This window comes from Mobula hypostoma, chromosome 4 (genome assembly GCF_963921235.1).
Source record: "Mobula hypostoma chromosome 4, sMobHyp1.1, whole genome shotgun sequence".
Taxonomy (NCBI): domain Eukaryota; kingdom Metazoa; phylum Chordata; class Chondrichthyes; order Myliobatiformes; family Myliobatidae; genus Mobula; species Mobula hypostoma.
The window spans coordinates 27,174,820-27,187,467 of record NC_086100.1 but is presented as its reverse complement, the minus strand read 5'-3'; the positions used below and the strand labels follow the sequence as shown (position 1 = coordinate 27,187,467).

Sequence of the window (12,648 nt, the reverse complement as noted above, 5' to 3'; positions counted from 1 at the left end):
AATTTACGAATGATTGGGGTGCGTGAAGCTGTTGAATCTAACAACCCCATGAAGTTTTTTTCTCAACTTTTAAAAGATGCATTCCCTACTGTATTTCCTGACCAACCACCGCTACTGGATCGTGTTCACAGAATCCCATCACACTCGTCTAGGTCAGATAGACCTAGGCATGTTATTTTACGTTTTCATTACTTTCAAGATAAGGAGAGACTGTTTCGATTCGCTCAATCTAAAGGTTTTATTGATTTTTCGGATCTTAAGTTCCGATTCGTGGAAGATTTCAGTAAACCAATCTGGGACCAACGGGTTCGCTACAGATCTGTGATGTCGGAATTCTATAAGATGGATTTAAGACCAGCGCTGCTGTACCCTGCACGTCTAAGGATTCGCATGTCAGATGGAGTCCTTCGTTTTTTTGATTCTCCATCGGATGCCCAGAGTTATCTGGATCAATTGTCACCTTCAACATCTTAATTGCTATTTTTTAAAATTATCTCCGTTGATTGGAGGCTGTGAATTGGTTGGTTTTAACTTTTTCGTGCCCTATTTGGGCAGAAAAGTTTATTTTTTTGATTTCTTAATATGGTTGCTAAACTTTCTTTTTAACTGCGTCATTTCTTTCTTTTCCCAGGGGATTTTGGGTGGTTACTTCCTGTTTGTCATCTTACGTATTTCCTGTGTGGCCTTAAATTTTGTAGTTTTTTAAAAAATTTTATTTTGTTTTGCTTTTTATAACTAGTTTATGTTAATAATCTTATTTTTTCTTGTTTTTTTGTTTATTCATGGGTTTGGGGTTTATTGTGGTTTTTTTTTTAATATATATTTTCTGGCTTTTCTGTTGTGTGTGTGTATTTTAATTGAGTTACCTTTTTTTTTACTTTTTTACTGTTTTACAATTAGCTGATCTTTTTCATATTTATACCTTTTTTAGAGAGCGTATACCGGAAGTCATGGGGGTAGTTTTAGCGCTTGCTTCTTTCCGGCGGGTCTGTTTTAGATTTTGCCTTGGGGTCTTGGGGTGGGGGGTGGTGGGAGGGGCTTCACGTTTTAGTTTTTTTCTCTTTGGGCTATATACATTATTGAAGTACTGGTTGCGTCCTTTTTCCCGGTATCTTTTGTATGTTCTGTTTCCTCTCCGGGTTCGTGGGTCGAGCCTATCGTCAATCCCCCTCGATGTGGGTTGACTTTAGGATTTATGGAGTCTATTATTAATTTTGTCTCCTGCAATACTAACGGTCTTAATCATCCTATTAAAAGGAAAAAAGTTTTTAAAGTGTTCCGGAGACTTAAAGCACAAATTTTATTTTTACAAGAGACCCATGTACGGAGGGGGGACAGACTACGTTTTTTTAAATTCTGGAAGGGTCAACAATTTCATTCGAACTCCAATGCTAAGATTCGAGGCATCTCTATTTTTATAGATTCCTCAGTTACTTTTATACAACAGGATATTATTTCTGATCCGAATGGTAGATTTTTATTGGTTAATGGTTTACTATTTAATAAAAAAGTAGTTTTGGTTAATGTTTATGCTCCTAATATGGATTGTCCGGAATTTTATAAATCATTGTTTAATCAGTTTCCGAATTTGAACGAGTTTTCATTGATCTGGGGCGGAGATCTTAATACCTGTTTGTCTCCAGCTTTGGATCGTTCGGCTCCTTTACGGACCTTACCTAATAAATCTGCAACTTTGATTAACTTTTTCCTTTCTGATTCTGGGTCGACGGACATTTGGCGTTTTCTGCATCCTCAGGAAAAAGATTTTTCCTTCTTTTCACATGTTCATCATTCCTATTCAAGAATTGATTATTTTTTTATTGATTCTCGTCTTATTCCTTCAGTGATTAAATGTGATTATGATTCTATAACCATTTCGGATCATGCTCCACTTAAGCTTTCTATTAAAATTATGGCCAATGTACAAAATAATAGACAATGGCGTTTTAATTCGCTGTTGCTTCAGGATTGGGACTTTGTTAACTTTATGAATGAACAGATTGAGCTTTTTTTTACAATTAATCATACAGAGGATATCTCGGTTAACACTCTTTGGGACACTTTTAAAGCCTATATTCGTGGTCAGATTATTTCGTATTCTGCTGCTTTGAGGAAGAAACAGAAGCAGGAGGAGATGGCAATTGTGGACAAGATTAAAGAAATTGATAAGAAATATGTTATGGCTCCTTCTGAGGAGTTATACAAACAAAGAACTGAACTTCAAATGGAACACAGTTTATTAATATTGTCCTCGATTGTAAACCAATTAAAGAAAACAAGAAGTGAATTTTATGTTCACAGTGACAAAATTGGCAAGTTGCTGGCTAATCAATTGAAATCTAATTATGTTAAATCTCAAATCAATCAGATTTATGACCAAAATGATCGATTGATACTGGATCATGTGGGGATTAATCAAACCTTTTGTGATTTTTATTCTTCTTTATATCAATCAGAGTCTCCTCGAGATTCTAAATATATGAACGATTTTTTAGATAAGTTAGACTTCCCTAAGATTTCACAGGATATGTCTTCTATATTAGATACTTCCATTACTATGGATGAGATTAAGAATGTTATTTTTTCTATGAATCTGGGGAAAGCTCCTGGCCCGGATGGGTTTACCGTTGAATTTTATAAATGTTTTGCTTCTTTATTGATCCCTTGGCTCTGTAGGGTCTTTGAGGCTTCTCTGAAACTTGGTAAACTTCCTGAATCTTTTAATAGAGCGTCAATTTCTTTAATACTAAAGAAGGATAAAGACCCTGCTCAATGTGCATCTTATAGACCAATATCTTTATTAAATGTTGATTCTAAAGTTTTTTCTAAGTTATTAGCAAATGGACTAGAAAAAGTACTTCCTTCTATTATTTCGGAAGACCAAACGGGTTTTATTAAAGGTCGTTACTCTTTTTATAATATTCGTACATTGTTAAATATTGTTTATACTCCCTCACAAAATGTTCCTGAGTGTTATTTCTTTAGACGCCGAGAAAGCTTTTGATAGAGTAGAATGGCCCTATTTATTTAAGGTGCTTGAAATGTTTAATTTTAGCTTGAAATTTATATCCTGGATTAAACTGTTATATCATTCCCCTGTAGCCTCGGTCCGTACTAACTCTTTAAACTCACCTTTTTTTCCTCTCTTTCGAGGTACTCGACAAGGCTGTCCTCTTAGTCCCCTATTATTTGATATTGCATTAGAACCTCTTGCAATTGCTATTCGAGAATCTTCAAATATTACTGGGATAACTCGGGGATTAAAGTCCCATAAATTATCACTCTATGCTGATGATTTACTGTTATATATTTCTAATCCTGAGAAATCCATTCCTGCTGTTTTAGAGTTATTAGCACAATTTGGTTTTTTTTTCAGGTTATAAATTAAATCTTAGTAAGAGTGAACTCTTTCCGATTAATAAACATCTTCCCTTATATTATAAATTTCCATTTAAATTGATTGATAATTATTTTTCTTATCTTGGGATTAAAATTACTTGTAAATATAAAGATTTATTTAAGATTAACTTTTTACCATTAATAGACCATATTACTCAACTTTCATCTAAATGGTTTCCCTTATATTTAACTTTGATTGGTTGTATTAATGCAGTTAAGATGTTTTTTTTGCCAAAATTTTTGTGTTTCAGGCATTACCAATTTTTGTTCCAAAATCTTTCTTTGATAAAGTTGACTCTAAAATTTCTTCATTTATTTGGCAGAATAAGAATCCGAGACTGGGTAAAATACATTTACAGAAAGCTAAGAGAGATGGAGGTTTAGCATTACCTAACTTTAGATTCTATTATTGGGCTATTAATATTCGACATATGAAATTTTGGTTACTTGATCAGGATATACTATCTATTCCTAAATGGGTAACATTGGAACTACAATCTGTTCAGGGTTATACACTTGGCTCTATTTTAGGCTCCTCTCTCCCTTTTGATTCGAAACGCCTTAAGCAGGTCTCTAACCCGATAGTTAAATATGCTTTGCGCATTTGGTTTCAATTCAGAAAATTTTTTGATCTTAATCAATTCGGGTTAGTGATTCCTATTTTAGGTAACATTTTTTCCTCCCTCTTTTACGGATCGCGCTTTTCAAACCTGGAAGACTAAGGGTATTTTACGGTTTTTGGATTTATTTTTAGATGGTTCCCTTATGTCTTTTGAACAATTATCTGATAAATATAATTTATCAAGAATACATTTTTTTAGATACTTACAAGTTAGAAATTTCCTAAGTACTATACTTTCTTCCTTTCCAATGCTTCCTCCTACATATATTTTAGATTTGATAATTAACCTCAATCCATGTCAGAAAGGTGCATCGGCTATGATTTATAATATTATTATGAAACTTAGGAAAGCTCCATTTGATAAGATTAGGGTAGATTGGGAACAGGAATTGGGGCTTACCATTTCTGTGGATGATTGGGGGCAGATTTTACAATTAGTTAATACTTCCTCTATTTGTGCTAAACATTCCCTAATTCAATTTAAAGTGGTTCATAGAGCACATATGTCCAAAGATAAGTTAGCGCGTTTTTACTCGCATATTAATCCTTTTTGTGATAGATGTTCGGGGCAGATAGCCTCTTTAACTCACATGTTTTGGTCTTGTCCTACTTTGGAAACTTTTTGGAGAGATATTTTTAATATTATTTCTAAGGTATTAAATATAGATATCTCTCCTCACCCTATTACTGCTATCTTTGGACTTCCTAAAATTTCTAGTAATCTTTCCCCTTCAGCCCGTAGAATGATTGCATTTCTTACTTTAATGGCGAAAAGGTGTATTTTACAACATTGGAAAGAGCTTAATGCTCCAACTACCTTTTTTTGGTTCTCTCAGACGATTTTATGTTTGAATCTGGAGAAAATTAGAAGCAACCTTTATGATTCTTCATTTAAATTTGAACAGATTTGGGGACCTTTTATTCGATACTTTCATTTAATGTAATACATACCCTTCTTGTTTTTTTTCACTGTTTTTAAAGGAGGTCGGGATTGAGGACGTGATTTTAAGTTTAACTCTGTTTGGTTTCAAGTTAGCCCATTGCTTTGCTTTGCTTTTAGTTAGTTGCACGGTGGGTTTTTTTTTGGGATTTTTTTTTTCTTTTTTTTTCCATTGATATATATATAAAATTTAGTATACTATTATGTTATCTTGGTTTTTTATGTTTAAATTACATTGTTTGTAGTATTTTTTTTTGGTATTGATACCTTCTGGAATTCTATTATATTTTAACATTGTATTAATGTTTATATGGTTTACGTTTTTGTATACTTATTCAATAAAAAGATTTAAAAAGAAAAAGAGATATTGCCCATTAGGAGGGCAAATCAGGGCAGGACTTGCATGGTGGGCAGTAGGGCACAGAATGCTTCAAAACAGAGGTCTGGGAATACAGATCCATAGTTCCTAGAAAGTGACATCACAGATAGGGTTGTGAAGAAAGCCTTTGGCACTTTGGTCTTTGAATCAAATTGAGTGCAGGAGTTGGAATGTTGTGTTAAAGTTGTATCAGATGTTGGAGTGGTTAATTTGGAGTATTGTGCAGTTTTGGTCATCTACCTAGAGATAAGATGTCAAATCAATAAGATTGGGATAGTGCAGAGGAAATTTACAGGGATGTTGCAAGGACTTTGAAAACTTGAGGTTTCGGGTAAGGTTGAATAGATTAAGACTTTATTCCGTATTCTGTAGAAGAATGAGTGGAGATTTGATACAGATATACAAAATGGAAGTGGGTAAATGCAGGCTTTTTCCAATGAGGTTGGTTGAGACTAAGGGTTAAGGGCAAAAGGTGAAATGCTTAAGGGGAAGAGGGGAGAGTCTCTTTTAGAGGATGGTGAAATTAATGCAATGAGCTGCAGAGTAAATCGTGGTTGTGGGTTTTGTTTTCAACATTTGAGAAATTTGGGTAGGCACATGGAAGGGTATGGAGAACTATGGTCCTTGTGTGGGTCCATGGGAATAATAGTTAGGCATGGACAACATGGGCCAAAGCGCCTGTTTCTGTGCTGTAGCATCTAGCTTGGAAACCATTAATCTGGTCAAAATCATCACTGCATTGGCATACAACAGGAATTCTGCAGATGCTGGAAATTCAAGCAACACACATCAAAGTTGCTGGTGAACGCAGCAGGCCAAGCAGCATCTATAGGAAGAGGCGCAGTCGACGTTTCAGGCCGAGACCCTTCGTCAGGACTAACTGAAGGAAGAGTGAGTAAGGGATTTGAAAGCTGGAGGGGGAGGGGGAGATGCAAAATGATAGGAGAAGACAGGAGGGGGAGGGATAGAGCCGAGAGCTGGACAGGTGATAGGCAAAAGGGGATACGAGAGGATCATGGGACAGGAGGTCCGGGAAGAAAGACGGGGGGGGGGGTGACCCAGAGGATGGGCAAGAGGTATATTCAGAGGGACAGAGGGAGAAAAAGGAGAGTGAGAGAAAGAATGTGTGCATAAAAATGAGTAACAGATGGGGTACGAGGGGGAGGTGGGGCCTAGCGGAAGTTATAGAAGTCAATGTTCACTTCACTTCACCTGTGAGTCGACTGGGGTAATATACTGCGTCCGGTGCTCCCGATGTGGCCTTTTATATATTGGTGAGACCCGATGCAGACTGGGAGACCGCTTTGCTGAACATCTACGCTCTGTCCGCCAGAGAAAGCAGGATCTCCCAGTGGCCACACATTTTAATTCCACATCCCATTCCCATTCTGACATGTCTATCCACGGCCTCCTCTACTGTAAAGATGAAGCCACACTCAGGTTGGAGGAACAACACCTTTATATTCCGTCTGGGTAGCCTCCAACCTGATGGCATGAACATTGACTTCTCTAACTTCTGCTAGGCCCCACCTCCCCCTCGTACCCCATCTGTTACTCATTTTTATGCACACATTCTTTCTCTCACTCTCCTTTTTCTCCCTCTGTCCCTCTGAATATACCTCTTGCCCATCCTCTGGGTTCTCCCCCCCCCCCTTGTCTTTCTTCCCGGACCTCCTGTCCCATGATCCTCTCGTATCCCCTTTTGCCTATCACCTGTCCAGCTCTCGGCTCTATCCCTCCCCCTCCTGTCTTCTCCTATCATTTTGCATCTCCCCCTCCCCCTCCAGCTTTCAAATCCCTTACTCACTCTTCCTTCAGTTAGTCCTGACGAAGGGTCTCGGCCTGAAACGTCGACTGCGCCTCTTCCTATAGATGCTGCCTGGCCTGCTGCGTTCACCAGCAACTTTGATGTGTGTTGACTGCATAGGCATGATGTGTGCAGAATGCCACATTTCCTTCAATACAGTGTTGATTAGACTTGAAAGAAAAAAGCTGTTATGGCTGAAAAGAATTGTGGAGTATTCAAAGTTGACAAGGAAAATCCAGTTTTTAGTGAGTGTTGCTAAAAGGTTAGTCTGCAGTGCCTTATAGTACTATCAAATTCCTCTACAAGGCATTTAATCACTAATTCTGCACTATTTTGAATTGGCACTTAGAATCATGTTAAACCCAGAGAGATCTGCTGCTTAGAACTTTACTGATTTCTATTTTCTCGTTCCTACATTCGAATAGTCGGCGAGGCTCTGGCCTGGGCAAAAGAGGAGCAGCTGAGGCTCGCCGACAGGAGAAGATGGCAGATCCTGATAACAACCAGGATGGAGCAAATTCTTCTGCACGCACAGAAGATGTACCTCAAGGAGCATCAGGTCAGAAAGTTGTTCTCTATTGGTTTAAGGTATTGACTTGAATAAATCGCAATAGGTCTTTCCATGAGAGGGAAGCCATTCTCAATGCTTCCAGATTAAAAATTTGAACACCTGTACTTTCATTTGGTTTGGAATATGCAAAGTGATTTATGCTTTGCTTCAGTACATAATGCTAGTCTCAACAGTTTACTTGTAAATGTTTAAATATGGCATGCTATGGCCATTCCCTTGAAGCATTTGAGTCAGAGTAGGTAGTTGAGTAAAGTTTGAGGTTTTGGGCACCTGAAATTTTTTGTCTTAAGTGGCATATGTTCCCCTGTAACCCAAGTAGCCAATGAGTCTCCAGTCTTCCAGTGAATATTTTGAATCTTATTCTGTCATATGTTTTGAAACCTTTGGAATTAAATGTATCTGTTCACTATCCAAACATAAATCTTCACATTTATGATTACCTCATTCAGATTCTCTAAAATGGCTGCATTTCTTCCCCTGGGATTTGCATGTGAAAATCAGCTTTAATGAAATTTTTATAGAGGGCCAGAATATTCAGATTTTGGTCCATGTAGTCTTTTGAACACAATCTGGATGCTTATTTAAAAAGTTCTTTGTAATTACTCTTGCTCTTAACTCATGTAATTAGAGCATTGATTTTTTTGAAAAGCTGATTGCATACATGATAGCTAATATGCAGATTACTTATCAGAGGGAACAATTCATTTAGATGTTGACTCCTGTTGTGGAAGGTGAGCATGAACAGTAGATTGCCTTCAATGCTTGCAGTAGTATTTGTTAGAATATTTGAGATATTCATAGGATGTTACTGAAATGATTTATAAGTTAGTCATTGCAATCATTGTGAACTGTTGAATATATATTTTGCATAGACAGTAGGTTTTAAGTTGGAGCAATTGTATCCAGTTGAAGTGTTGTTGCCCATGGAAAACTTGTCTGCATCCTTTTAAATATTTTAAGAGCCTTCAGTGAAGTCTTGATTAGCAAAAAGTAGTGACTGTTTTATTCACTGCAGCTTCTAGTTCTGTGGCTGGAGCTGTTGGAATGCCAACCTCTGGGGAGAGTGAGTCTGATGATTCAGAGATGGGTCGATTACAAGGTAAGAAATCTTCCACTGTAATGTGCTGTTAAGGCTATGCACTTGTATTCATGAATTCACTTCTGTGAAGTCAGAAGATGTCCTTTCTTAGTAAACTTTAGGAGAAATTGCCCTTCACATATTTTGTTTGGGGGGAGGGGGTCTTTTATACAAATGGTTCAGTTGAAATACTTGTGGAATGTAATTGCTGTGCCTGAGAATAGGATAAGAGTCCATAATGGGAAAGGCATTGAGTTTTATAAGTATATTTGCATTAATATAAAGTGAGCTGTTCCTGAATTTGATCTTGAAGCTACAAAATTTAAACCTTGGACATGGCGGAAGATATTTTTAAATCCGCCATCTGGGCATCAAACTGACATCACAGTATTTGATTTTATTTTTTGTATAATTGGAAAATATGAAATTTTCCTGGCAGCATGATTTCTTCGTGCTTGATAATAGCTTGTGTCACCTTCAAATGGAAGACAAGTGAAAGAGCTCAGTTGCTGTCAGAGAATTATATTCCCCTTGCAGTGGAAAATGGTGAAATGTCTGTCTGCAGAGCATTTCATCACAGTCAATCTAGAGGCAGGAAGCTGGACATAGTAGTTGAAATGCCTCATAGTATTTGAGGTTTAGGTGGTGAAGACATTGTTATTGTGTTCCAACTACTTCATAGTGAAGTTTATAAATGTTAAATAGGAACTTGCCCTCTTTTCCATATCTTTTGACTATTTGTTCCAGTTTCTTTGAAGTTTCACTTTGTCTTCTCATAATTTTGGTTCCTCCACCACCTCCCAAAGCTGAAATAGTTGCAGCTTTGCTGTAAATACAACCTTGGGCTGATGTTGCTCATTATACACTGACATTTATATGTGGAAAGCAGGTGGGATTTATTTACACTAGTTGGGAAATGCATTATGCCTTGTATCTATTTTGTGTAATCTATATACTGCAAGGATTAATTTCCATAAATTTCTCGGCTTTTTCTTAGAAACTTGCTCAGTCGTATATTTTTCAAAACAAAAATCAAAATGGGTTGTAATCCTCCTAGAGTTCCCGGTGAACTGAACACTATTGTACTTGGAAAATGTTTTACCAGACCAAAGCTTGTCCTTGTCTTCCAGCTTTATTGGAGGCACGTGGCCTTCCACCCCACCTTTTTGGTCCTCTTGGTCCACGAATGTCCCAACTTTTTCATAGAACAATTGGAAGCGGAGCAAGTGAGTAACCACATGGATATTTAATTCATAGAATAATTTTACTATAAATTTGTCAGACTTCAAAAAAAGTTGTATTTTTGAGCCAACAGCAATGTGTAAGATACCCATCCTTGATTTTGCAACTTTTCATGTTTGTACAGGATGTATAACTTTTCCTTTGAATGTAAAGTCTCTGCTTCAATTACTCTTGGGTTAATTACTGCATGAACCAGATGCTGGGGAAATTTGTAGTTTACTCCAACAATGTACCATGGTGTTCAGTTAAAAATGTCCTATTCTGGCTGATGTAATTTCTTTCTTTAACATCATCCAATTTGCACACCAGCTACTCTTCTAAAAATTGTACATATTTAACAGATTGCTAAGACATTTCCATTTATTTTTTTATCTAATGGATTTGTATATTTTGGAATTGGCTAGCAATTTCAACTTGAAGCTTTCAATCTTACTATTTTGTCATGCCACCCATCTGCACACATGGCCAAGGTAATGGACAGTGTTTTGCAGTGACGGTGCTGCATATTGGTATGGTGTGGACTTGTAGCTTTACTTCAATCTGGATGGTTGAAAGAATTTTATTGCAGTTAATGTTACTAATTCTCCTCTGCATAACTAATCTGCTGTATTGAGAGATATGATCTTAAGGCAGCTACAAAATGCAGTTATAATACTAATTCAGTTACACAATTGCATTTGAAATTCATTTTATTTCTAAGGTTCCAAGGCACAGCAGCTTCTACAAGGTCTACAGGCTACTGGAGATGAGAGTCAGCAACTTCAAGCAGTTATTGAAATGTGCCAGTTGTTGGTAATGGGCAATGAAGAAACCCTGGGAGGATTTCCAGTGAAGAGTGTTGTCCCAGCTTTGGTTGGTATTCTGAAGTGTCTGGTTTTTTTTTAAGCTGTGTTACATTCAAAAACTGATGCCTCATTATTTGATTATGTACATTTACGTAACATCTTAAATATTGATTTAAATTCCAGGGTTTTCCAATTTGAGTTCAGCCCACAAGGAATATCACGTTAATGACTGTGGTTAAAGTTCTTGACATTTTTAGTTGTGCTGAGGAGCAGCTTTCATTTGTATCTATGTTAAGTTGTAACCCAATTTGAACTTTGTTTCATTTACAGTTTGCTTTTTGCACTCAGTTGGTTGTCCATCTGAACAACCAGTGTGTTAATGTCCAAACTCTGAAAGAGCATGACAAACCCTGGGTTTAATATAATGGGTGGGAACCTCCAAATAAAGGAGATTATTTTTGAGCAAAGTTGAGACATTAAAAAGTGAAGCAACCACAGCAGTTGTATTATGTGGGTGACTTGCTTTGAATGGCACATCTTCTAAATCTTGACCGGAAATAGATTTTGTGAAACTAAATATTTCTACTTGGAGAGGATGCAGGTTCAAAGGAAATCGAAACACTTCCCACTGGGAAAATTAGGAAGGCCATTTGTCAATTTTAAATCTATAAGAGTTTTTTGTTGGTTTTTTTTGTCACATTGTATAATTGAATGGTGGAGTAGTCCCGTTAAATAGCTTAATGTTTTTACTGTCCCTGGATATGTTGTCTCGTTCAGTTTAATATTTTGTATGCCCTTGATCCTTGAAATATATACATGAGCTATCATTAATAATTTCTTATTTCCTTGCAGATAACTTTGTTGCAGATGGAGCACAACTTTGACATTGTGAGTATTTTGTATTGCAAGTATTGGAGTAGTTGCTAAAATATTTCCCAAGCTTGTTCATTTATTAAAATGGTTTACCTGTTTTAATATGATAGATGAACCATGCTTGCAGAGCATTGACTTACATGATGGAAGCTCTACCTAGGTCATCGGCTGTGGTTGTTGATGCAATTCCAGTCTTTTTGGAAAAGGTGAGATAATTGGGCCAATTGCAAAAATGTCACTATTGGTTCCTTTTGTTGGTGTTCTATTCTTATACTGATATTAAAATGATATCTGATTTGTAATAGCAGGAAAATGTATTTCAGTAGTAATATTTTTAATTATGACCTTGACTGTTAGCTAAGGTTTAACAGTTGTGACTTAAGCCATTTTTAATTTGGGAATTCAAATGGCTTTCCCTTTTGGTGAAGGGAGTATTTTGTTACGAATAGTTTGAACAAACAAAGACTCCTAACTCTGCTTTCTCGTCCCCTTTCCTAAAACTACATTTTCAGGCCATTTGTTATTTTCTCTTGGCAAGTGTTGCAAATGTCAAATCTTAACTTTGTAATTAATTACCTTTTAACTGCTGTGAAATGTTTAGCATCTTTACAAGCTCCTGTTGATTTCTGAAAATCAGGAGTTTTCACTTTACATCAGCAAGCCACAATATGATGCTGACATTTTTATTTGCAACAAAATGATTTAAGCATTTTATTTCAAATTTAATTCTAAGTATTGCCACTTGACTGCCTCTGGCTTCTTTAATCCACCATTATGCTGTCAGTCAACAAAGTACCTGAATTCCCTCAATCTCTATCTCCCTGCTTTAAGAAACTTCTTACAGTGGTGTTCAACCTGCATGAAAAATATGAATGCATTTTGAAGATTTTCTAAATCTGATCTTGTTACATAATTTCAGGGATATTTTAAGAATATAACTAGTCAGGGGTTG

The 12,648-nt window shown here is 36.6% G+C and overlaps 1 protein-coding gene across 15 annotated transcripts in view; it reads left to right on the top strand.

Moving 5' to 3' along the window:
- Positions 1-12,648, top strand: part of trip12 (thyroid hormone receptor interactor 12) — a 161,240-nt gene that overhangs the window by 51,576 nt on the left and 97,016 nt on the right. For all 15 annotated transcript variants that reach the window (XM_063045452.1, XM_063045444.1, XM_063045454.1 and 12 more), the window contains 6 exons: positions 7,573-7,706; positions 8,734-8,817; positions 9,927-10,022; positions 10,739-10,890; positions 11,676-11,711; positions 11,807-11,902. In XM_063045452.1, coding sequence (XP_062901522.1) covers positions 7,573-7,706; positions 8,734-8,817; positions 9,927-10,022; positions 10,739-10,890; positions 11,676-11,711; positions 11,807-11,902 — 598 coding nt within the window. The remainder of the gene's footprint in view (positions 1-7,572; positions 7,707-8,733; positions 8,818-9,926; positions 10,023-10,738; positions 10,891-11,675; positions 11,712-11,806; positions 11,903-12,648) is intronic.